This window comes from Calidris pugnax, unplaced genomic scaffold (assembly GCF_001431845.1).
Source record: "Calidris pugnax isolate Ruff unplaced genomic scaffold, ASM143184v1 scaffold8, whole genome shotgun sequence".
In the NCBI taxonomy this organism is placed as follows: domain Eukaryota; kingdom Metazoa; phylum Chordata; class Aves; order Charadriiformes; family Scolopacidae; genus Calidris; species Calidris pugnax.
The window spans coordinates 21,770,379-21,797,396 of NW_015090830.1; the positions used below are offsets into that span (position 1 = coordinate 21,770,379).

The following is a 27,018-nucleotide window of genomic DNA, read 5'->3' on the forward strand; positions in this document are numbered from 1 at the left end:
GCTTTTTGTCTTGCCAGTCATCCTTCCTGTATATTTGATGGGTTCTCCTTCCTATCTGCAGTCCCTTGTGTTTACCTTGGCTTACAATTTTTTCTTCCTTGGATGTGTCCATGTGCAACTACGTAGGTTTTTGCCCCTGTGGTGGTCACATCGCTCACATATGTATGTGAAATAATTATACACTGTGTCTGGCTACACCATCACGGTGTTATAAAATACAGTATTTTAGTGTACTTATATCTGGGTGCAAAGCAAAGTAACATTAATTACATCCTGACCGATACACTTACAAAATTATATTTTGAATATTGTACTTATTTCTAGTGAATTTTCCTATGTGTTTGTAGCCTTTGCCCTTCTCCTTCCTTCCCCAGATAGCTTCAGCAGTGCCTCACTGGAGCAAGACTCAGGACTGCTCAGTCTGGGTAGTGCCACCAATAGCTGGGGCTGACCTCCCTTCTTTACCTTTGGAGGGGGCACTGGGAGTTGCCCAGGCTTTGGTGCTCATTAGACTGGCTGGAAAGGATGCATCTTGGAGACTGCCACCTTTTCAAAACCTGGCTGAAATTGGGAAACCAGCTGGGAGATACAATGAGTGATGTGATCACGGGCACCTTACTTCCTTTTGCTAGAAATGCCCTGGCAGCTGGCACAGCACAAATTACCCTTTGGAAGCAATAGGAAGGAGTGCAGGACTAGAAGTAATAGTGGAAATACCAAGGACCCTGTGGAGGACTTGGTGCGAGTTTGTATCATAGAATCATGGAATGGTTGGGGTTGGAAGGGACTTTGAAGATCATCTAGTTCCACCCCAGCCCCCTGCCATGGGCAGGGACACCTCCCACCAGACCAGGTTGCTCAAAGCCCCATCCAGCCTGGCCTTGAACATTTCCAGGGATGGGGCATCCACAACTTCCCTGGGCAACCTGTTCCAGTGTCTCACCACCCTCATAGTGAAAAATTTTTTCCTGTAACCTGTAAGCAGTCATGGAGGTGAGGTTGTACCAGCTGTGGTAAGATTGCCCTGCTGGCAGTGATGGCAGAAGGGAACCAGTGCAGTGCTGTTAGAGAAAATGTGGTTTTGGGGGTCAGTAAAAAAAAGCTGGTGTCAGCTTCTTCCCTGCACGTCAGTTCTGTTTGGTTTTGTTCTTTCCTCTTTGTCCCCCTCCTCCTAAGCTTTTGAGAGTCCTGATGAGAGCCAGGTAAGCAATAAATGGCGTTGCTGCTGTTTACACCAAGCAGCAGTTTTGTGTGTTATTTACTGGAACAGAGTTTGAGATGCCTAAGACAACAGGTAACAAAGTCTGAGAACAGAAGATACTTTCATGTATTTGCTTCTGTGTTTTCAGCACATGTTTATGCACAACTAGAATGATTCAGCCTTCTTTTTTTCCAAGCAAACTCTTTGTTGGGTCTTGTACTTCTGAGAAGTGTATGAGGTAACTGAGTTACAAAACGTGCAAAACAAATATCATGATGACCCACCTGTTTGCTATTTTGGTGCACACAATGTGGTCTAAATGTGATTAAACTTCATGCAACTTTAAAAGGAGAATTCAGCGTGCGATGTTGAATAGAAGCACAGGTTGCTTCTGTGCTGTCTTGGCTATTCTACAAGTAAAAGGTGATCTGAAGATGTTTGGGAGAACACAGCTTTCTGCTGTAGCTATGTGTGACAGCGAGGTCAGGGCTAGATACAGGCTAATCAGGGTCTTGGGAGGCTGCAGCCTCCAAGAGAGGGGCTTGCATGTGGCTGCCAGCTACTTTTGCTAGAGGGGAAGGGGAAACCCTTCCAGAAATTGGAATTTCTCTGTTGGACTTCACCAGCAGGAAGGCTCCTCTAAGGCTCCTCTGCTTTCCTTAATCTTTTTAAGAGCAGCTGTACGTTGCCCTGTCTCCTTCGGGTGGCTAAATATTGACTTTTTGTCTTTATTGCTGTGAAGTCTCAGATTGCTTGTGCAGAGGAGCACTGGAGAAGTGGAAACAAACTGTTGTGAAGGATCAGCATCATCAGCAAAAAGCATGGGCAGAAAAGCCTGAGAGCAGAGGAGACTGCATAGATCAAAGACAAGGAGGAGGCAGATGACAAAGAGCGTGGGATGACTGCTAAATGGAGCAAATGTGCATGAATACTCCAGTGAAAGGCTACTTAGGAAAACTTAGGAAAATTTGGATTTGCCTTCATCTAGCCAAGACTGGGTTTCAGTATCTCTTCTGTTTCTTTGTGCTAATTTTCAAGAAGGGGTTTGGTCCCCTCTTCTTTCTCCTCTTTCCCCCATCCTATGAGACACCTGCATGTGCTCACGGCTGCACCAGCACACCATCTTCTCCTTTTTCTAGATAGACCTTGTGCTGCAATGCCCCACTTTATATAAAGCTCACCTCGGATTGTTTTCCGCTCCCACCCACAGGTAGCAAGCTGTCAAGTTCTGACACTTTGGGTTCTTTTTTCCCAGCTCAACATTGGAAATGTTTCAGAATAGCTTTGTTTTAAAGTTATAGAAAAGACAATTCCCACACCTGCTAATATTGGCACTGAACTCCTAGCACTTTTATAGTAATTTGGGTGGTTTAAGACCTTCTTGCATGCATTTCTGCTCAGAGTCACACCAAGTGCAGAGTCAGCAGGGGTACAAATGTACCCATGGTGGCCAAGGGTGAGGCCGAGTGAGGAAGAGGGAAATGACATGTTTAATGACAGCACCACATCAGTGAAGTTGGTGTTATCTCCATTTAACAAATGAAGAAACAGATGTGAAGTAAGTTGTCAACGCCTCAGAGTGACACAATAACTGAGCCAGCCTGTGACATAAGCCTCATGGTCATGTCTGTTTTGTAGCTGTTGGTAAGGTCAGGTTTGTGATAGGTTTGCAAGAGAAATGGTATTCCCAGCTGGTTCAGTTTTGGGAAGGGTGAGTTTCTCTGTTTTTAATTTTTAGTGCTACCACAGGAACCTATCCTGGCTTTTATGAAAGGCTGCCAGGATATGGCGGGCCATGTGTAAATTTGTTTTAGACTGTGTATCTGAGCAGCATCTAGCACCATTGGTGGGAGATCTTCTGAGACAAAGCTGATGACAATTTATTTCTTGGATATACTTGAAAGATCCCTTAAAAAATAGGCTTGAGGTTCAGCAGGTGGCCATTACATTCTAGTCCATTGTCATGTTTGCTTGGTGTTTTCACTTGGTCACGATAAAACAAAATGCTTGTCAGTGATGTTATGGCTCTCCTTCTACTGAGCCATGAGATAACTGTATGTCATGTTGAGGCTAAAAGGGCATTTTTTCACTTTCTTTCAAGCATCTTTCTCAATAAGGCTCTTATGTGGCCCAATCTTCTATCAATTTGAAAGCAACTTCATTTGTCAGTGCATCTGGTCCTTAGCAGTTAAAATACAGATTGGGCAATACAAATGCATGTTTCATTGGACTTTTGTTTTTCACTTTTGTCCTGCCTATCATAAATTTAATCTCTAACAAATTAATAAATGGCTATTTCTGTGGTGTACTTTCTAAAAAATTTCTGTAATTGGAAAAGCCTCCCAGTTTTTTCCAAGTGAAGTGCAGATGCCTCCAGGCTAATTGCCAATGGACATGATTCATCTAGTTTTAAGACCTGTTTAGAAATATTTGAGATGTTCCAGAAGTTTGATTACCACACATTGAAAGCTACTGGCCCATTATAGACAATGAATGTGCAGAAGTGCAGATGTCCTGACAATGATAAACATATTACTAAATGTTATGTAGATCTGTCATAAACACTATGAGTACTATTTGGGGGGATATATTTATTTGAGTGCACAATGGAATCAATCCTGAGTGGATCAGGTGGTTAAATGTAGAGTTCTGGAAGGAATTGTCTCACCAAAGACAGTAATAGTACTTATTCTATTTAAAACTATATGACTACTACACTTACATTGTCTTGTGTAGGCACTGAAGAACAGGTAACAATTGTAAATGATAAGAAAGGAATGAAAGTTATGTCTTACTGAATAGAAAGTACATAAACACTGCCTAGAACTGAAACAAAAACTAAATGCCTATCTGTTGACCTGTTCTGAATCATATGACACTCTGGAATGCCAAGTGAAACGTTATGTTTTCTCTTCAAATGCAGTCTTTTTTTTTTTTTTTCCACCCCTCTTCCCCCCCGCTCCCCCATTTTTAATTTGTAAAAAGGCTAAAAAAAACCCCAAACCAATAAATTTTTGAGGGCAAATCTGGAAGAGGGATTTAACATTTTAAATGAGTCTTGAGGATTTTGAGGTGGAAACCTGAGGTTTTCTTAATTTTTCTGAAATTGAAATTGTCTCAAGTAATACATTAGTAGGAGAGATGTTCTTGTTTTGGCAAGATGCCTTCAATCATTTCTTGCATTTTCATATTTAATGTAGATCATGCCCTAGTACTGATTAAGGAGTATTGCAGATCTGTTTTTTTCCCTTTCCGCAATTTAATTAGAAACAAATACCCTTATTTATCCTGTATCAACTGCTGCACACTGGCTGGCAGCAATATCTGTAGCATTTGACAGAAAAGCCAGCGCTTTCCATTTCTTTCTTTTTCCTAGCCATCCCTCCATATTTCTTAATCAAACTACCTGTTCAATTTTGTCACATCACATATGGGGTTTCCTTTTATGTTTTTGCATCCAAAACAATGAGGCTGCATTTGGGGAGCTGGTGAGCTTCATGCAGATGGGAGATGAGCAAGGTAATGGAACATGTCAAGGTACTTGAAAAAGCAATACGTGGGAATGATTGAGATCCATCTTTTGTCTCTGGTACAGAGATTATCTGAAAATGGCTTTGAATAGAAACATAAGATTTCACAGGGAGAGGGCTATAGGGATGCCTTTGTGACATCATTACCTAGCAACATAATACTGAAATTATACTTTGAACTCGTTCTTATGTTAATGCAGAACTGTTATGGTCCCTTGGCAGATTAAATACATTGCCAAACAGAATTTTTTTTTGGTTAGTACATTAAAAATTCCCTCTGTACAACGTACTTTGGGCAGTAAAAGTTGAAGTCGGAGCAGCGTGTAGAAGTGTTGAAATGAAGAATCCATGAATAGCCTGAACAGAATTTTCTATTCCTGGGGCTTGCAGCTGACCATAGAAAACACTTTCAAAGATTAGAGGAAGTGTTCATTACTGAAGAAGGAATTTTTTATGTTATTAGTTTGTGCATTCTTGGATTGGGCTTTTCAGTGCTTTTTAAAAGATTCTTCCCTTGTGTTACAACATACATTTTCAACAAAGCCTTAGCTCCAGGAGACAATGCATACTTGGGACATACGTAAATATTTGCCCAAATCATAATCTTTCTTACAAGTCCTGCAAGGTAAAAAAGAAATGCATATATGTTGCATGATAATTTGATCCAAGTACTTTACAGGCTTTAACCTACTAGATACTCATGAGTAGTTTTTTGTGAGGTAGATAAATGGATATTGACCTTCTTTATTAAATAGAGGAGGGTGATGGCCTGAAAGACAAAAACGGCGTAAGAGGAAAAAAGATTCTTGCCCCAAAATGCTTAGACAGTGAGTTATTTGAAAAAGGCATCATTATACATTATGAATCTTGGGCAAAGAAAAAATTACTTGTAATACTCTTCCCACTGAAGTTGACAGCAGGCCAGCAGCAGCAAAATGTGCTTGGCAAAGTTAGACCAGCACCAGAACCTTCTGTTAGGTCTACAGAGTTTTACTGGTGGAATTAGATGATCACATTTTAATGGATCCCTCTTGCTTGATTTTGTTGTGTATCCCAGAACACAGATATGTACACAGTATAGTTGCTCAGTGGGGAAAATCTGCGTAAACTGAACATAACTGACTAGGGTACAGTTGCAGGTATTGACCTTGTGTTGGTGTCTACCATTTATTTGAGGGGTGAATATAATGGAGCCAAACCTCCTATTTCATCTGTAGTCAGCAGGATTCAAACCCGTTCAGCAGAACCTCGGCAGACTCTTAGTCTGTTGCTTCAACCCTTCTGCCTTGGCTATGTGACACATTCGTGGAAACCTTGCTGTGCTGGTAGGAACGTCACTGCTGATGACTTGCTCTGGCCATGGAGAGTAAGATGATGGGCCTGTCCTTGTAAGCCACCAGTCCTGTGGTGCAGCCTGTCCAGCCACTGACTGCTCTCCATGCTTGTAAGCCACTGCACTGCAGGGAAACTGCTGTGGGAGTGTAGCCCATGGGTGTTCAGACTTGGTGGTTCCTTGGATGTCAAGATTAAGATCCTTTCAAGGAACTCTAATACCACAGAAGGCTGCGTATCTTGATCTTACCTTCACTTTGTGGAGCAATTAAGTAGCATATATAATGTGTGCAGCTTTCCTAACTGAGATACTGCTGATTTTTGTAGACGAGGTGCACAAGAAGTCTTGCCATTCTATGTCTGTATAATGTATTCCCCACAGCGTGGGAGGACATACTGCTGAGAAGGTCAGTCAGGATTCATTCTATAGATATTGAATCCTCTTCTCATCACATTTGCAGCTTGTACATCCTTTCGGATACTTTTATTTGCCACTTTTCAAGTAAGTAGCTAAATTAGTAGCTGAGCTGTAAATAATAGTAAAGCTGCCCTAAAAACAGTCTTGCTGTTAAAGTGAAGGCATATTTTAAAATGTTAGTAATTTTCCACTGTCTCTTCTTTGCTGCTAACTTGTGGAAGAGGGAATAAGAAGCTCACATCTTCATTCATGTACAGACTTAGATAAAAAGCTAAATCCTTCAGTGGTAAATGTTAGATGCTTCCTTTGAGTTTCCCAGCACCTTTAAGACCTTCCCACAGCTTCTTGAATTGCACCCGCAGCACCTTCTCCAAGCACAGAACAGAGAGGTTTTCTGTGAAACATTTGAAGATCCATGGCACTGCACAGACCTATTATAAAATCTCTCCAACTCTCCTGCTGAAACCAGAGCACCCTCTAAAAGTATTGTAGAAGGCTCCAGGTGCTCACCTATCCTCATGTACAACCCAGCAGTGAGCTAGAAGAGAAGGAGAATCCAGATGCATCAGCAATCCTCAGAAACCTCTGTTCTCCTGGCTTGGTACCCCTAATGATTTAGATACTGCATATTGAAACCGATTGCAAAATCCATACTGTGGATCGAAGCTCCTTAAGAGCTTCATGCCCATCCTTGCACGGAAGGGTAATTGTCGGTGCTCTGAGCTTCTGTCCTGGAAGTCTAAATTAAGAACAAGCCTCTGGGCTGCTGCTAGGCCTGCAGTAACTTCTCAGGCTTTGTCCTCCCTCTGTAACCGGCTGACCTGAGCTGCCCCTGGAATACAAATCCGCTGTACCACGCTGTCAAAACAAATTACTAACTATCAGGCAGCACCACAGAGGAGACAGAAGCCAGGATCTTAGCAAAAGTAAAAGGTTGCTCTCCCATGCTTGCTGAGGAGTTAAGGCGAACTAAATGCTTTGGCGGGAGGGAAACATTTCCCCTTCCCCAAACGCTGTGCCCTGAGACTTGATCCAGAGGGTAATCCTCACATAAGGAGAGATATAAGTGAGATATAGGAAGGATCTGCTAGAGCATCACCCATGTATCTAAGAAGTGTACCCCACACACTGCAGTGAGTGCGGGCTTTGGGGGAAGGGACTTAGAGAGCTGAAGTTTCTATTTACATTGCTCATGGTGGAGACTGGGTACGGGCACAAACCAGGGAGAAAATTTGTGCAGGGAGTGAGCACTTGATACCCAGTTTCCCCCATGATCTGGTCTGAAGCATGTGGGCAATGCCAGGTGCTTAATGAACATGGGGCTGCAGGAACAGGTCACTCACAGTCTCCGTCCACATCCGTAGTGGCACTGGGAATTACCCTGGGCTCTAGGGATGCTTTTTTGAGTTTTCCCTGTGCCACCCATTGTAAATTCCCAGACTGTGGTGGCAGTAGGTGTGGGCAGGGCCCCGGCAGCTCTGGTGTCTGTAGGGTACCTGCTCCCAGGCACCACCGAATTACGTACCTGCTTCTGCTGACTGCTCAGTGGAGGAGCTGCGTGTGCTAGTGGGGTGATTTGATCCGGTGGTTAACCCGACATTTTATGAGTGCTGTGCCTAGATGTCTTTAGGAGAGGTGGGGGAGGAGATGGGACAGGGCACTGAGACTGCTTGAATAATAAAAGAACAGCTCCTGGTTAAATCTGGGCTGATATTCCCTAGAGAGCTAATACTGCCTGCAATTACTGACGTGATTTCTTTTTTGCTCTTCACCTGTGAGTATCTCCCTCGCTTCCCACATGTTCCTTGCACCAGCAATTCCTTACAGCCTGCTCTGCTCCTTTCTTATAGGAGTGCGTGCTGGATCTGAATCCATTAGTGCTTAATGAGCTAGATATTTAGAGCTTACCATTTAGGTTATACCCCTACGTTCCTCTAAATTGAATACACTTCAAATATTTGCAAATCAAAAGTAAGCTTAGTTAAAATGCCACCAAGTTAAGCTGATTCTACTTGCTTGAACTAATATCTCCATATAGTTCATCAGAATTAACCAAGTCGTGTGGATGTGGATGTTTCAGTAGAGAGACAGGCAGAATAATAAGGAAACCTCATTTCCATTTGTAAAAGTCCTAATTATCCTGACATTTAAGAGGGTACCAGCTTTCCAATAAAAATACAAATGAGGAATTTTCTTTAATCAGAGCACAATATGCAAGGCCTTCTCAGAACAGTCCAGACTAATGCAGACTTGAATGTTAAATGTCTATAAATATTGGAAAAATGGTTTGTGACGAGTCCTGGGACTTTACCAGAGCTGACGCTCTGCAAGGCTGTGATTTCCCCAGAACCTACCTAGCAGCTTTTGAACTCAGGGCCTGTTCTGAAAGTTGGCAGAGAGGCAGAGGTCTCAAAGACCTTACACTTTGACATATTTCTTCAAAGCCAATGGGGCAACAAGGGAAGAAGCCAGCAGTACTGAGGAGGAAAAGGAGAGGTTTGTCATGTGGGTGTAAAATATGTATCTGTAGGGAGCAAAGCTGCATTTGTCCTGCTGCTTGTAAAATACAAGCTGATACCAACATCTGCTAGAAATCCATTATTTGTTATTTTGTTAACAGCAATTTACAAATTACTGTATGATTTGTCATTATTTTGAGGAGACTCGGTTGTTTTGTTTGGTTTAGAAGTGAACTCGCTTAGCTGTGCAGTTTGGAGATGCAATTCGAGCACTGTTCTTTGGTCCATTGCACCAGTTTTACGCCGTGATTTTATTGAAGACTCTGTCATACGTGTTAAAAAGCCAAGCTGAATATATTTGAAACTGGAATGCCAACTAAAATGTGGGGAGAACAGAGAGCCAGAGAACAATTTGAAAACATTCATAAGAAAGCCTTCATACTGGAAATGGACTTTGAACTCCTGCTCGATGGATTAGAGGCTGATGATAAATCATGGTAAACCATGGAAATTACCTGATCTCTGCGGGGGGTTGGGAGAGAAGGGAAAGAACTGATATTTGCGCATCTTCTAGGGCAGATGATAACCTCCTAACCAGGTTAACACCCCCTCCCATTTTATGCAGCTGACAACAGTAGTCTCTTCCTTGTAAATGAGATCTCCTAGAATGGAAACCGCTGGTCGAGAGTCTGAATTAAGAATACAGGAAGAAAGACGAAAGAGCGAAGCCTGGTTAATTAGGGTGAAATATACTCCCCCAACTAAATCCTCCAATCCCAGTTTGTCAGTGTAGGGGCTGTTAGCACCGAAAGGTCTGGCTTGCTGACTCGGGTAAATGCAATGCTCCGCAGATGAAGTCATGAGTAATTAATTGTTCTTTGTTACATTCTTTCCAATGTAATAACTTGTAGCGTTCAGGCTTATAATAACTGATGTTTTCTGTGTGCTGGATCTTCAGGACAGCCAATTAAGGCAGTGGAGGTGGTAGCTGTGCAGCATCTCTACCGCCTGTGTGTTACCAACATGTGGGCTCTAACTTCTTTTTTCTCTTTTCTTTACTTGTTTCTAGTGCCTAAAAGAGTACGTGCAGCTGGCAATTCAAGAAGGTTGTGGCTCTCCTATCACATGCCCGGACATGGTATGCTGGAACCATGGGACCCTACGAGAAGCAGAGGTATCAACACTTTTTTCATTTCTTTTTTTTTTTTAAAAAAAAAAACATGAACCCCCTCAGACTTCTTTATCTGCACAATAAATATGATCATACACTTTTTCCTCCCTTTAATTACCTTTAATGAGCTTTTGGCAAGAAGCCTGACTGACAAGAGGAACTAGAAACAAACAGATGTTTTTCAAGGGTTTTGCTCCTTTTTCCCTCCCTCTGTGCCTTGAGGAAAGGCTTGCTTGGCATCCAGACAACCTCCGAATTACCCGTGCAGGTGACTTAACCAGAATACCCTGTATCCCAGAATTGCTGAGCCTCCATTATCACAGTCAATTAAATCAGATTATATTTGTCTGCAAAGACTGAAATTCTTGCGCCTCTCTTAAATTAAGAGCAAAAACTCAGACTGACAGTACACAACGCCAGAATTTATTCACGTATGTTTATATTGGGCTGCAACTACTAATTTGCAGCCCAATATAAACAAGCAAGACTCTGTAGAGTGATATGGAAAGTTATCTGCATAGCACTGGGTGGAAGTAGGTCTTAAGAGAGATGAGAAGTGTCTTAATTCCCAAGGCAGAGATGGGAGAGGTTGAGAGCTCAGAAGCTAAATGAGGTTTAGGCAGGGCTGTTTGCACTTCTGGCATGTGTACAATCTCCCAGAGGAGCTGGAAGGTTCAGGTTGAAAGTGGGAGGTGGAGAAACGGGAGGGAAATGACCTTCTTGCACCGCTTGGGACAAAAGGGTTCAAGGATACGTAGATGGCCCCTGCCAGGCTGCCTGATGGCCTCCCAGCAATGCTCAAGCAGCCTCCTGCCTGACTTAGGGCTGGTGTAAAATTTCCGATTTGGGCTTAGTGCCAAACCCATGACACGGCGAGGAGCTGCTGGCAGCGTGGCTGGAACCCTCATAGGTGCCAGCTGTTCAGTGCATCTAGAAAGGCACGGAAAACAGGGAGCAAATCCGATGTTGCCCTGCAGCTATTCTTGCTCACTCGCTTTGTGAGCCAGGTAGGACTGGGAACACAAGCAGGAAAAAAAAAGGGGGGAAAAAAAAAACAACCCAGGGAAAAAAAAAAAGGTGGCAAAGGGTTTTTGGCTGGTTTTCTGCATTCTGTCTGCATTTGTTTGCAGAGGCAAAATCAGGGAGAATCAGATCTTGTCCCCGAACTGAGGAAAACCAGTTTATCTTCTGGGTTCCCTTGAGCCCTGTGTAAACAGATGACATAACTGTGACAGACGTATAGAATCCTATTCAAATGCAATCAGTGGCAATGCAGTTCCCAATACAAAAAATGCCATTTTCTCCAGGAAAAAGTCAGGATCTCCTCTCCAGCCTGCATTTGAAACACTGTGCTCAGCTAAGGCAAGGCCTGGGAGTCGCAGCTATGTTTGTTATGGTGTGCAGGCATATGGTGGAGCTTTTTCTTGGCTGAATCCAGCTACTGTGGAAAGTAGCCAGCTGTTTCCCTTCCTCCTTTCTTGGGCACCGATACGGAGAGGGTGTAGCAGTGTCCCTCCCACCCATCGCACTAGATAGGAGGCAACTAACCTTTATTGAAAATGTGTTATAAAAGGAATTTAACAAATGATAGGAAAAATTCCGCTCTGTTAAGCCAGTCTTATGATGCTATAGGAATTATAGAGATATATTTCCCCTTAGTAAAGCAAGAGGACACTCCAGGGCATGTATTAATGAACCATTAGCTTAATCCTTGGGTGCTTTTGGGGCTGAAGGCAGAATGACTAAACAGCCCAAATGTGCATTAGTGTCCTGTGGATGAATGAAATGTTCTGATGCTCCCTTTTGGCGATGCACTTGAAACACAGACCTTCCGCTTGAAAAGCAAACAGGCCCCCAACCTGGTGAAAATGAACCATTTAGGTATTTTACCAAATACCTAATTCTTTAGGGAAGAAACCCCCTCAAAACCCCAGGAACAATAGAAAGATTAGATTGTCTCTGTTAATAATCTGAACTATTACAGATGAGCACTCTGTATTCTTTTTTCTTCTCTACAGTGGTTGTTCTATGTGAAAATGTAGCCTCTAAAAGCTACTATTTAAAAAACAGCACCTTATTCACACAGTAGAGAATGTAGTTAAATATGGCTATTGTTTGCCATGGAAGTACTATTTAGAATTACACACTCTGAAATTTCTAGTGTAAAAGTGTGAGCCTTCTCACCTCTGGAGGATCTGGGTGTTTTGTCTCTAGATCCTGGCAGGAAAACGTTCCTCACCGAGTGGGACAGAGCCATGAGGGATGACATGTTGCCTGTACCAGGGCAGGGGGAGGAGAAGAGAGGTCTTCTTTTCTCCCCTGTGTTAGCATTAGGGTTTTGAAGAAGTGTATTTTTCACATCACGTCCATTTCAGGCTCTCCTGTGACTGGCGTTTCCCAGGTACCTTTATAATTTGGAGAAAAAACAGCAGTTAAAACTGTCTTTGTCAGGGACATTGTGTTAAATTGGTTCCTATACTTTGGGCTAAATTGTGTCTAATTATGTTAGCTAATGTGGTTGCCTTGTTTACTTTTTAAATGCTTTTTACCCTAGCCTGCATGAGGGAGATAAGGTGAATTTAGGCATAATTTGAAGTGAAGGAAAGCCTTTTCATTGACACCATTGCATTTTGGATTGAGCTCTCTACAATAAGAAAACTGAGAAATTAGAAACAAAGCTTATAAGCATTTTATAACACATTATACCTGTGAATGTTCCTCTACTTCCCTCTTTCAAGGTCCTTATTCAAGATGTGTAACATTTATTCAGTGTTTTCCAGTGATCTATTTGTCTTCATTGTGAATTAAGTCTGTTTTATCTTCTCAGTAAAATTCTTCAGAGTTTATCTAGTTTGGTACTAAATTATGGGAGCCTTTTCACAGCTTTTGCCTTGATTCTGAGACACATGCTTCTTGTGTTGCTTTTGGGTGGTGGAGGGGGGCAAAAAACTCTGGTTAAACATTTTAAACAGGGAATAGAGTTTCTTCTTGTATGTGTCATGAAGAAATGAGCAAGTGTGAATAGTAGGAATGTGTCTCAAACAGTTGAATATTTCATCAGGGTTTGGAGAGTAAACTGCTTATTCATAGAGTCGAGGAGATGTTGGGAGTTAAGGCTTTACTTTTGGTGAGCTAGAATGCTGTGTTTCTCTGGACTTCAGAAGAAAATGTTCCAGGTTTTTATTCTTAAAAAACTTAAAATGAAAAGTTATTTGAACTAGAAAATGGTACTTTTCATTCCTTCAAAAATGTTTTCTGAAACCCCTCTGTATGGTAGAGTGGGGTTTTTTTGTGGGGTTTTTTTTTTTTTCACTTTAACAAAATCTGGTTGAAACTGGTATGTTCCCCTGCAGTTTTTTTGATTTGGCAAATGGTGCACTCAAACAGAAGGAATTGTTCCACTGGAATGCTTGAAACCAAGTGCAACCCTAGGTCGTATCTAAACCTGTTACATCAAGATAGCAGCTGCTTGTAGTTTAGCTGGTTTTAATTAGAAATAAATGGATGGTGCTGGTGGAAACTCAATGGTTTTGGCTACAGACTCTGTTTCAAATAGCTGGTTACACAAAAAAAAGGAAAGTTTAAAAGCAATCTTGTTAAACAAGATGTTTGTCCTTTTAAGCTCTAATAGTACAATAAACAGAGATGATTTGGATTAGTTCCTGGAAGCAGAAGGTAGAAGGAACATCTTATGTTAATACAGTTCTCTTCAACCATGCAGACTTCTTCTGTCTAGAATATTCCTGCCTCTCTTGGGACTTTGCTCCATTGATTTAATTGGACCGGTTAATATCCCTAATCTAAATAGGAGGTAATTTATCATGGTCTGAAATGGCTTTGCTTGGTGCAAATCCAATCACCAGTGTAAGCTATGAATCAGGGTAAGTCTCAACTGCATATGGGGATTTCTAATGCGGTACTCACTTGGATAATGTCTAGGGGATTGCACTTTGCTGTTTCCAATTCCTATATTGTTTTGAAGCTGGGAACATTGATACCAATGATACCAATGCATCATCTGATTTGGATTAAAGCCGTGCAGCAGGCAATAAAGGAGATGATACGGATTTGGGTTCTCCTTTTGCCTCTTATGTTTGACAAGGAGAACTACCCCTTTGTGCAGATTCTGCTTACTGTCCCTCTGTCTGTGTAAATCTGTGACCTGCACCAGTGCTAACCTGACAGAGGGTTGTCAGCGCCTTGTAAAGGGATGCTGAAATGGGACAGTGACCCAGATCTTAGAATTCATAATTGCATTCTATTCCATACTTAGCTGAAGAAAAATCCCGTTGGGAGACAGTTTAAAATACCGGTTTTATTTTTAATTTGAAAATGGATTTACATTTTGCTAGGGGTGACTGAAATGGTAAAATGAAGAGGAAGGTGAGAAAATGTTGCAGACCGACTTCTTTCTCAGGGTCAGAATTAAAATTTCTGCTCTTATTAACTTGTTTTTAAATAAATCCAAGGAGAGAAAATGAGAGAGTCTTAATTTTATTTGTCACTAAATAAGAGAAGAGCTCCTTAATGGAGAAAATGAATAAATTGATATTTCTTGATGACTCTAGTGAGCATGGTAGTTGATGAAGAAAGGAGTGGGTGTCATTGCTAGCAGTAAAGAGATCAAACTCCCATGCCCCTTTCAAAAGCAAACCACAGCCCAAATTAAAACCATTTTGCACTCCTTGCAAAACTAGGCAGTGCCTCTGTGGGTGGGACTGTCACAGAGGTGGGCAATGCCACCCTTGGCAAGCAACTGTTGCCCTTGCTGGGAGTCTGCTAAAGCGAGAAAGGGAGAAGCACTTCTCCTGGTGAACTTTCCTCCCTCAGCATTATCAAGGTTTGATTCATATGGGTGTGAAAGGAAGCAAGATCTATTCAGTTTTCTTGATCACCTCTTTGCATCTCCCTTGAAGGCCAGAGAATAGGTGGAGCAGTGATTTTCCCTTTCCACTGAGGTAGCCAGTGTTTTAAAACAGGGGAGTTGTTCTTCCTTGGCTCCTGGTTACTGCACTGCCCGGGTTACCAGGAACAGTCTGCCCCTGTGTAAACTGAACTCAATTATTTCCAACCCTTTCATTTTCCTTCCTTTGGTCTTTTGTCTCACCCAGTAATAGCACCCCCGGTTATCGTACCACATTGGGCAGTCTTCTCGGACACTTGGCAAGGGCCCAGCTGGAGCCTTTTGTGGTAGTGAGCCTTCAGAATTTTGCTTTTTTTTCCCCATGGATATTTTTAGTTCAGGTGAAAGCTGCTGTTCTTAGTGAGAGCTCTTACATGTTCTTGTGCTCTATGACAAGAGAACTCCAAACTGCAGAAGTTGCTTACGGTATATATAGAAAATCAGAAAAATTATTTCAACTCCAGATGGTCTGATAAGTCTTTTTTCAGGAGAGGAAAGTCCTTGCCTCTGATTTTCTTTGTAGGTGTTTATTGTGACCTTAACCCAGTATTAGGAAAAAAAAAACCAAACCCTAAAACTTGTTCTGTAGCATTTCTTGCTGCACTGAATTTTTTAGCCCAGAATAAGAAATGTCTGCTTTCTGCCCTGCTCACAGTCTTTCTCTTTTGGCCCTTTGCCATCTGCCGTGTTGCTGGTTTGCTTCCTCCCCAGATCTCTATCCTCTGCCCAGCTCTACGGGGCCATGTGCGGGTGTGCAGGAGAGGGGGTGTTTGGGATGGACTCCCAGCTGGGGCTGGAGAAGTTTTGTGAAGATGGACATTTAAGCTCTGATGCCGAGCAGGAGGAGATAAGCACCTTGCCATGCTTACGGCTTACCCCTTGCCATGCTTATGGCTGTCCTCGATTAAGTGTAAATGAGATTAAAAGTTCACCAAGGAAAGGATTTGCTGATTTTTAGGGGGATCTGATACTCATATTATTATTTATTTTTTTTTTAGCTGTGTTTGCACGTACAGCTTTTCTATGGCACTGCATTCAGGCAGCAGCAGGTAGTGCCTTCCTTTTCTCATGCCTAAAGATGCTAGGTCTGTGAGGGGCTTTGGCTCAGGTCGACCTCTCAGGTTGACCTCAATGTGGGTGCTATCAAGAGCTGGTCTATCAAAGCCTGGGAGAGTCAGTGGCAGAGGTGACAAGCTGCATGTGCCAGTGTCTGGAGCTGCTCGCAGGGAGGGTGGGAGCTGAGCTGTGAAGAGGCTACGTAAGGAAGAAGAGTGGGGCTGGATGAAACCTACTGAAATCAGCAATAAACCCCCTAATTCTACTCCCACTGTAATCAAAAAGCCTGATTTTTAATACTTGGGAAATTCTGGGCTCAACCGAACTGTCCTTGAAAAACTGTTTGTTAAAAGCAAGAGCAAGCACAGAAAGACCCCAGACAACTAAACAATTCACTCAGGTGGCTCTTACAGCATTGAGACTCTGTTTTAATTCAGTCATAATGAAGGGGAAATTTAAAGTAGTTGCCAATTGTCACTCAGACAGAAAAGCAGATGAGACTCTTTATTTTCCAAACTATTTAGATTTGAAGCTGCTCTGGGGAAGGAGCAGGCAATTCTGAAATCATGGGTCCTGTGGGTTTTATGTGACTTCGTTGGTTGGTTTTGTTCTTTGCTGAAACTGCTGAACTTCACATTTTTTTAAAGTGTTTGATTAAGTTATTATTTGTTTTCCAAAAGCATTTCAGCTGACTTCTGATGAACAGGCGAGAAGCTTCTCAGGAAGCTTCCTGTGTCTTAGTCATATCAATGTAATATTGTTTAGCCATGCAAATACTTTCATAGGAAAAATAGTTTACACCCTGAATTCAGAAACTGGGTGAGGACAGTAGTTTGACCCAAGGACTGACTTACTAGAATAAGGGTATGTTTTGTAAAGATTTGTTGGTGTTTCCCATTTTTATATTAAATCCTTTGATTTCTTCTACTGTGAGTTTTTTAAGCATCTTCGAACACTTAAATCTTGACATCAGTTAGATTATTTTTTGTATGACATTGGTTTAGGTAAAAAAATTAACCAAACATCTGCTTCAAAATGCAATTTGAATTCCAATTCATTTGAGATCTTAATAAAGCAATTTCAGATCTTATGATATACAAATGGATATAATATTTGCTTTTCTTTTTTCCATCTACAAAAGCAAGTGTATTCACAGTGTGATACTGAATATATATTGGATTTTTTTTTGTCTTTATATTTCTTCTCACATGAGTGCCATGTCACAAAACCCAGAAGGGCCAGTGTGCACTTCACTGAGGGCAAAATTTTGCCTTTTACAGTAATCTGAAGGACTGTGGTGGGATACTGGATGTGAGGGTCAAAAGCCTTTCCCTTTGAAGCTGTCAGTTCTACGTTGTCTCACAGTGCTTCAAATCGTCGGGTCTTAGGATTAGTCTAGGTTTATTTTCAGTAAAAGACAAAGACATGGAGGTAGCTGCAGAAAAAAATTTGGTGCTGGTATAATATTACAGATGGATTAGATAAAGAGAATGATCTCAGATTTTGAGTCCAGCTCATAAAGTGTAGCTTTATGTAGCTTTTTGTAGCTCATAAAGTGTCTGTGAAATTTCTTTCAAACCCCTTCTTACCCTGTATGCAATTTTCTTATTAGTTTATAATAGGGTACTTGGGTTTCTTATGTAGGCTGTTAATTGGAGATAAGAGCATTTAGCCTTTTAGGCTGCTGTTTTAATTACGATAATGTGTAAAATATATCAGCAAAGCCCGTTTGTCTATGCCAACTAAATTTGTTAACTTCAGTCCAGTTCCCAGTGGCCTGGTGCGTGTGTAAGGCAAATTCCAACAGCAGTGACACTAACTGTCTTAGCCCCGAAACCCATGAAGTGAATCAAAAATGGAAACCAGACTAGCTTTGAGTTTCTGAGAGCTAAGTGACCCCTGCCATGAGGACTGGGAGACACGAATGGGGAACCATTCGTTTGGGCTGTGTTCTTGTGCATGAACAACAGGCCGCAGTCTCCAGGGCTGGCAAGCTGTCACCCTTCATTACATTAAACCAACATGAAATAAACCGAGAAGCCAGAAGTAAATACAGAATCCACAAAGAAGGCTTTTCTATGCATGGTGAGAAAGATGTGGGCTAACCTGCTGGGCTGTGTGGCTGAAATAGGAGAGGTTAAGAATTATTTTACATTTTGGAGAAGGAAGTCAAGATACGGAAGAACGTGGTGGTGAAAAGCAAGCAGGAAAAGAAAGTGGATTTGAGAGCCAGCTCAGGCCTGTAGAACAGAGTGCTTATTAATTTTTTTTTAAGTCTCTGTGTTTCTAAGCCTTTTCTGTGTGTTTGTTTCTCATTTCAGATTGCCTGTTTGGTGCCTGTTGACCAGTTTGAGTTCTACAAGAGGCTGAAGTTTGAACGAGGTGCGAACCTTTTGGTTTCTATTACCTTCATTTTGAAAGTGTCAGTGGAGGCAGCAGTATTACATACTGCAAAGACAAAGCCAGTTGGGCGAGTTATGGAAGAGACAGAGAAGATGTCTTTCTTTTGAAATAGTTTAAGAGCAATCACTAGGTCTGACTGTGCTCCACAGACAAATTTGAAATTATTTCAGTGCAGCAGAATCAGCAGAGTGGCATCTTACTGAAATACCATGCTTTTACTCAAGCTTGTGGGCTGGTGCAGGGTCTTCATGGTCCGTTCATCCATCCATCCATCCAGATCTTCACAACTTCTAGGGGAGACAGACCCTGCAGTCTGATGGGAATTTTTACAAACATCCCTGCACGAGAGCTTTTCTTATGTAGAAGCTTTGTGTGTGTTCATCTAGTTTGTGTTTTGTTTTGGTTTGTTTTTTGTTTTTTTGGTTTTTTTTCTCCTGAGGGATAATTGGACCCTTTCTTACTGAGTAAGGCCCATTAGGAAAGAAGTTTGAAACTGCAGGTCTTACTAGGGCTGAGCTTTGGTATGCCGGAGGTCAGCCTTCTGCTTCAGGAAGATGGTTCCTCGATGAAGCTGAAGAAGCAGCTTGCTAGTCAGAAAGATGAGGTCCCACACTGGTTTTAAAGACTGACACCAATGCAGATGTTCCTAAAATTTAGACACAGTAATGTACTTTAAAAGGTACGCAGATAGAAGAGTATACAGGTTTTTATAGAATCTCATCTGGCATGAATCACTGTGAATGTTCATGAAGTGAAAAAACAGCAAAATGAGTATACCCGAGTAAGCCCCAGAGTTCATGGGCAGATATAGATTGTAGCTATGGTTTTCAGGCACTCAGGCCAAAAAAGTAAAAAAAATCACAAACCTTGCTTTTTTTTTTTATTTCTTCCTCCTATTTTATCTTCTAATTTACCCTTAATTCCTTAGGAAGCTACTCCAGTTCATAAGCCAAGCAGTGGCTTGTTTACAGCCGTGGACGGTGGAAATCAGAGCTTGTTAAATCAGCATATTAAGGGGTTAAGAAAGTGACCTGTTCTTGCAATACATTAATCTGTTTTATGTAAAACCTTTTTTTAACTGAAGACTGTGAAACTAATGATTTCCTGGTATCTCCTCCTCTATAACTAGCCAAAGCTGAACTTATGATCTTTTGTCCAATTCCCTTTACATCTCTTTTTTTTTTTTTTTTTTTTACTGCCTCCCACGCACTGAAGCCTGGAACTTGTCTATTTTTTAAATCCTCCTTCCCTTTTCTTTCTTGCCTAAGTCTGACAAATCCTCCTCCACCTCCACTACCTCTCTTCATTATGTTTCTAAGATCTGTCCTTTCTCCTTTATGGTGAGTAATACTGGCATCCAAGTGGCAGGCTTAAACGTAGCCTTTTTGCCTTGCCTATTTGCCCCAGCAATAAATCCATTTTACTGATGCCTGGGAACAATGTTTCCTGATAACTAAAGCTCTGACCTGGACACCAGCACTAATCCCAACCCCAGCTGAGACCTTTTGCCTACCCTTGATTTAATGCTGCCCCCCGGGGCTGACCTCTTTGGACTCATCAGTTGGACTTGGCTTGTTAGCTTCTGCTGGCCTGAAGCTCTGTTCTCAGACCTGACCCTAACCTGGCAAAGCCTGTCTCGTGGTTTGGGCCCTGACCCGTGCCAACGCTAGCCTGACAGTCTTCTTCTGAAACTAGCAATAAACCTTGCTGGTGGCACCTGCTGGGGCCAAATTCTGACCCAGAATCTGCCCAGGGACTCCTGGCAGCAGAGATCTGTTGTGTGCCTTGTGTGTGTGTCAGCCTCAATGCAACCCAGCCCTTTACAAACCTAGCACTATGGAAAACCCAGGTCACTACTGCCTATCTCTGCCCTCCCCTCCCTTAAAAAACACAGGTACTGGGGTGTCCTTCATGACTTTGTCTCTGATCAACAAAGCCCTTTATTCAAACCCTTCAGCTTTGCATATTTAGCCCTCTCTCAGCTTTCTTCTGTTGAGATATGGGTTCTTTGCTACAGCACCCCCTTTACTCTACTAGAAATGCTAGAAATAAATAACCAGCTTCTTGGGTAAGTCAAAAGACTTGCTCTAGCTCTGTAGTCTTTGCTTACCAGTCTTCAAGTCATTGGTAAAGCCAATGCTCCTCACCCTTCCAGACATTTTTCATCATGAGATGAACTTTGAGAAAAAATTTGAAGACCTGAAGAAGGACTTGTGCATCCAAAAGCTATTTTCCCTGTTCCTCATCTGTGCTAACTGTTTTAATAAAATATATTTCCTGCCCATTTCCTTATTTTTAAAAAAAACTGGGCAGATAATATTGGGTGAAAAAGTTGTGAGAATGCAATTGGCATTCAATTGGCATGCAATTGTATATCTATATACACTTGCTTAGTTTAATAAGGAATGCACCAAAAAGTATTTTACCCTCTTGGGGTTTTTTTGTGTTCTTAGAATGCAAAAGTTTTCGGGCTTAAAACCAAGCTTTCTTACGTATCTGTAATTTCTCCGCATCCAGTCAGGACCTAGCTAGCCACAGAGCTTCCGTGCAGCATGTTTTAATAGAAGAAACAGGAATTGCTTTATGTCTGTTTAGGATGAGGTTGATGTGGTCATCAGAAGTAACAAAATAGAGGAATAGGATGTGGTTAGGACATATGCATTCTGTTTCTATTTCTGGGACAATTGCCCAATCGACCTAGTGGTAGAACCTCCATTTTATGCCTGACCGAAAAGTAGTCCATTTTAAGAGGATGTTGTTCCTAATATTCTGTGAAAGGCGTGGGCTCATCTTTTCTAGTGGGTCTCTCTCCTGAGCCAGTTTTCCTTTCTTCAGGATGCTGCATTTTCCCTGTTTGGTTCCCACACCTCACCAGCTTGCTTGAGCATTTTGTGAAAACTGACTAGATCCCTGTCCAGCACTGTTTGGTGAAGCGAGTGTGGATGAACTGGCAGTGGAGAAGCAGGAAAAGGCTTGGGAGAGAAATGATCCTAACCCCAAAGATGGAGCAGCTTGTGAGGGCAATACGAGAGCCTCTTTCCCTTTTTTTTTTTATTTTTTTTTTTCTTCTGCCTCTTTTTAGTTTGTTCTGGTTTAACTTGTGCTCCATGGTAAACCAAACAGTATGAGACAGCATGGATTGCAAAACACCGTCTGTAAGTTCTTTGTAAAATGAAGGAAATGGGAGAGGAGGGAGTTTCATCTCAAGCATTACATCTTACTGCAACAAATTTGTAAAAATCAGTGAGATTTATAACCTAACTCCCCTCCTCCCAATGAAGTCAAAACCAGACATCCAAAAACAGGACAGGAGAATTTAGGTTTCCAATGTTGAGTATGTTAAGAAACTATCTGCAGGAACCGGACTTTAACTCATTTTAACTGCTGTTTAGCAACAGAAAGAATACAGAACCCTACTGTGTGAAGACTTAAATGCAATAGCCAGTACTAGGTCGTGGTCTTAGCCAGTTCAGAGTTTCTTTTAAGAGACACCAAGTGAAGCTACAGAAGTAATGATTTCTCAGTCAGGACACTACCTTTTAGTAGTATGTAAAAATGTGAAATGGCTTGTACCGCCCATCCATGTCTTTCTCTTCTCCCCAGAAATAAAGCTGCAAATTAATTTGTTCTGGCTTTCAATCAGTAGAAAGCAAAATGTTTATTTTGGGAGACAAAGGAAGCACACGTAAGAGAATAAGAGGAAAGAAGGGAACTAGATTCATGAAGTGGCTGGAGGTAGATTGTACAGATATTTTGCTGGCACTGCCTAAGTTATAGATGACAGCCTTTGCCATTGTTGTAGAAATTCTCCACATCTCTGTGGAGATACACATACTCTGACAAATACTTAAAAATTACCTGTGTGTCCTGCAGCCAGCAGAGAGGATGATCATCTTTATGTGGTTCCTCACTGTAAGTGTCCTGGACAAATGAGAGGGAGGGATGGCTTTCAGCAAACTGGTAGCTTTGAAGGTGAACCAGAGAGGTTTGGTATTCTGGAAAAGAGTTGAGTTTCTAGCACACATTAGGTTACAAGGTTTGTGGGGTGTCCTTCACCCCAGGTGCACATGCATGGGTATCTAAGTGCTTGAGGTGCTTGGTGGAGAGTTCTACTACTTTGAACACATTTCTAATTGTACAGGTTCTACTGTCTGGGTATCTGGGCACTGAACTGATAACCACTGTTTTTCATGCTGACTGAGCATCTGCTAGATATCCATCCACCAGCCCCCTTCACTGTGGGCCACCAGCAACCTGCTGCAGAGGAGCAGTGCAGGCAGGGGGATGTGCATATGAGGAAGTGTCTTCAACTGCTTCAGCAAAATTGTCCTGAGAACATATGCCTGGGGCCCTTGTGCAGCCTTTTGCTTCAAGTGAGACAATATTTTTTTCTGCTGGAGGTAGAGAAGAACGTTGTATGGCTTTTGACATCTCACAGTCAGGGACTGCCACTTGTTCCTGAAACGTCCCCTTTATCTCTTTATTTTCAGTGGTGGTATGAGAGAGCTTCCAGTGAAGGAGGAGAGACAGACAGCTCCTGCAGGAACAGCAGCCCTTTTCTAAGGAGGGTTTGCAGGGTGGGAGTGTTTGGCTGCACCTCATGGACTTGGGCCAGTATAAAGCACACACACACAGTTGGCACCCCTACCAGTGAACGTGTTTCAACTGGGTTTCTGTTGCAAGTCCAAATTCCTTGAATAAAGGTTGGGGGACGAGAGGAAAAATCAACATTTTCTGTTCTCTGCCATGCAGTGATACCTGTAACTCAATGTCTCCACCCCAAATCTTGCCTTGACTATTGTTGTAAAGTGATACCTGACAAATAATGATCGTATAATAACCTGAATGTTAATTGGAGTCTGTAGATAGAGGGGAGGAAATAAAGCATGGAAAGTGACTTGGTGTTAATTTAGTGACAGTTCTTCTGCTATTTACGTGAAAGATACTTCATGGCTTGCACATTTGAAAGACATGGAATGGCCTAATGTCACAAGATACGTGCTTCTCAGCAAGCAGCACTTATGTTTGTCTTTGTACCTCCCTATAAAGGGAAAGAATAGGTCCCACGTCCTGTATTGGTGTTCTTGTGATGCTTCCAGCACACCTGCAGACCTGCCTAAAGAAGAGGAATGGGCACAGAGGGCTTCAGCTTTCCCACTCATATGCAGGATTGGGCCTTGCGTACCTAGACACGTGTCGCAGGGATGAGAAGGGGACTTCTGTATATAAACAGCTTGCTTTCTCTCTCTGTTATGTTTCAGAAGTCCACCTGGACCCCCAGAGAACATGGTGCCCAGCAGTTGACTGCCAAACGGTGTGCCGTATTGCTCCGAGCGAGTCCGGAGGCCCGGTGCCGGTGGAGTGCCCGGCTTGCCGCCTGACGTTCTGCTCCGCTTGCAAGGAGGCATGGCACCCACAGCGCCTCTGCCAGGAGAATCAAGCTACTCCAGTACCAACTGAGCAGGGGTAAGAGGGGGACCCACGGAGGTAACATGGTCTTTCAGTTCCTTCTGGCACTGGGTGCTAGCTTTGTGCCTCTTATTAGTTTCATGGAATGGCTGCCTTCTGACATCTCAGGTACATCTCTGAGACTTCCTATCTCTCCTGGTGTTTCCTAAATATAACTCCAGTCTAGATACTTGTTTAAGTATGTTTAAAATCTATGATACATTGTATTTTTTAATACTTATTATTAATATTATCTGGGTACTTACCAAACTTGTGAGTTCACTGACGCTTCTAAAAGCTGAAGCCCTCTAGGGCTTTCAGTCTGCCTAAAGGCTTTGTTTGCCTGCTAGAATTACTATTTATGCCATACAAAAAATTCCACACACTAATATTCCAGGATCCAAACTTTGCTTATACAAAGAATAAGAAATCATCCCTGCTTAATATTTTTACAATCTCTGCATAGCCAAATCTTAACTGTTACACAGAGTGGGTGTAAAATGTCCCATTTGGTATGAGAAATCTGATTTATGCTCATTTTGCATAGGTGTAAACAACCTGCAGATAAGGTTGCATAAGGCATTAATCTACAGAAAGAAAATACCTCTGTGTTTAAATTATAAAATGTCTGTGGCCATCCATCTTTGTTTTCAGAATCAGATTGTTCAGTCATGTGTGTTCAAAGCTTTTTATCATTTTTTGCAAGAAAAAAAGAGACTTACTTAAAATGTAAGCATTCTGCATGCTAGAGACTTTATCAAATAGGAGTTACCAGAGAGCTCTTATCATAATTTTTCTTCTCCGGAAGACTTTTGGCTTTGGTGGAGTTTAGGGCTATTTTGCTCAGGCAGGGACAGTGCTATAAATTGCATAATCCAGTCCTATTAAATGAATGGTGCAAGCTGTTTTACAAAGTGCTAATTTTTAATGCTATACATGATACATTTGTGGGTATTCTGAGTCTTGGGTTTATTTAGCATAAAAGTCCAAGGGAATTGCGTTTCACTTTTACATGATCTTACTCCTGATGGTGAGTATACTTCAGGGTATTGTACTGAATATAACAAGGTTCACACATTAATTGCATTAAAACAACATTAGATGCACATTAAAATAAGCACAGTACACATTAGGCAGTGGAGCTGAGTATCGAAAGTAATTACATTCACATTTCACTTTAATATTTTGTTTCTTTTCTAGATCACTTATTGGAACGGAGACAGAGATACCAATTAAGCAGTGCCCAGTTTGTCGGATCTATATTGAGCGAAACGAAGGCTGTGCTCAGATGATGTGCAAGAACTGCAAGCACACGTTTTGCTGGTACTGTCTACAGAACTTGGATGTAAGTGCTGCAGAAAAAACCCACCTAGGTAAAGGGTAATGGTGTTTGGGTTTGTCAGAGGCCCTGTACAACTTCTCCACCAACTCGTTGACATCCTAGTGAAGAACTCAGTTCAGCTTCTAACTTCATTTCTTTGTTCTTGTTCATCCAGTGCTTTTATTTATATAAACACCCTTTTTCCAGAAAGGATTATAGGCATGTGCCTGGGTCCCATTTTAGTTCTTTGAGTGAAATGGGACAGACTGGTGTTTTTTTCTGGAGGTCCATTCCAGCACTACCTTTCGCTGATTCTCTCTTCTGGTGCAGAAGAAAAATATATTTTGGTTGAGAGCCAGGGAAATAAGTGTCTTCCACCTGCTCTGACTGGAAGGTTCACAGTCTCCTTTCCCAGTCCATCTCTAGTCCTGTGTTTGCTGAAGAGAATGAGTGGCTAGGAGACTTGAGAATAAAAATACTAGATTATAAAAAAGGAATATGAAGTGCGGGTTGCTAGTTATTTCTCAGGTGATACCAACGAGTTCCAGCTCATGTGGACTTCAAGTTTCCTAGCAGTGTTAAGAGTACAGGAAGTAATGTGCTTGTGTGTGTGGCAGCTTCCATTTTTTTTCCAGAGTAACAACTGTGGGAGTGTGAAAAGGTCTTGAAACAAAAAATTCCAGCACTTGAAATAAAATGTTAGGTGCTGCATGGCTTTTCTACTTTTTTTTTGTACTCCACAGCCAGCAAACAATGAAAACTTCCTCATTCTTCATCCTTCCTTTTCTCAGCGTGCTAAACAGGTTTCGCTTAGTTTTGTGTCCCGTTTCTGTGTGTGTGAAAGTGCCTTTTCGACACTGGTCTTAGGGCTTGCCTCAGAGTATGGCAGCACACGATTGCTCAATGCTGTGCTGAACTGGAAGACTGTCAGATTCTCACAGGCTCTGCAGACATGCCCTTACCAAGTTTTCCTCAAAGGAAAAGAAAAAAGAAAAACTCTAGTTGTGTGATTCAAATGTAGTTGTTCTACAGGTGCAGGGTTACCCGAGCTCCGGGTGCAGGTGAAGGTAGAACCTGCAGAGCCAACAAAGAGGGATGAGAAATGACAGGGGAAGCAGGGTCAGGTGGCAGTGCAGCCAGCTAGGGGAGGGGAATGCAGGGCATTACTCACCTTCTGAAGAAAAAAATAAGTATTAATGGGAAAAGAGAAAGGAAACGGGGTTTTCCTACTTTCTAAATTTTCCTGTTAAGCCTTGGAAGAAAATGACTCTAAAGTGCAGGGACAGCAGGAGAACGGAATGTACAAGTACCTCAGGAAGATGATCCCTCAGATTGCAAGTTTTCAGAAATACCTGTTGTTTACAAGCACCTTTATCATCACCAAATGACAGACGAGGTACTTGTGCAATAGGTGCAATGCACATGCTTGCACTTTTAAAACGTGGGGGAGGAGAGCTGCTGTACAACAGCTCAGGTCCCAGACACACCACGCTTTTTGAAACTGCAAGAAGTTTCTCCAGATAATTACTCGGAAGACAGGCGGTAATTTTACAGCTGGTAATTTTAAAGCAGTGTCAGGAAGGTTGTATTTCCAGTTCAGTCTTGAACCTCTCCCCCCCAATACCGTAACCTGTTCTTACAGCTTCGCCCTTTGTTTTTCAGAACGATATCTTCTTACGACATTACGACAGAGGCCCTTGCAGAAACAAGCTGGGCCACTCGCGGGCTTCGGTCATGTGGAACAGAACACAGGTGTGTTCCTGGTCAGATGAGCAG

General features: G+C 42.1%; 1 protein-coding gene across 2 annotated transcripts in view; it reads left to right on the plus strand.

Annotated features, from left to right (window-relative positions):
* The window catches only part of RNF144B (ring finger protein 144B), a 53,943-nt gene that overhangs the window by 20,644 nt on the left and 6,281 nt on the right, over positions 1-27,018 (plus strand). For both annotated transcript variants that reach the window (XM_014941100.1, XM_014941101.1), the window contains exons 3-7: positions 10,010-10,114; positions 18,392-18,452; positions 23,735-23,939; positions 25,122-25,266; positions 26,905-26,994. In XM_014941100.1, the coding sequence (XP_014796586.1) occupies positions 10,010-10,114; positions 18,392-18,452; positions 23,735-23,939; positions 25,122-25,266; positions 26,905-26,994 (606 nt within the window). The remainder of the gene's footprint in view (positions 1-10,009; positions 10,115-18,391; positions 18,453-23,734; positions 23,940-25,121; positions 25,267-26,904; positions 26,995-27,018) is intronic.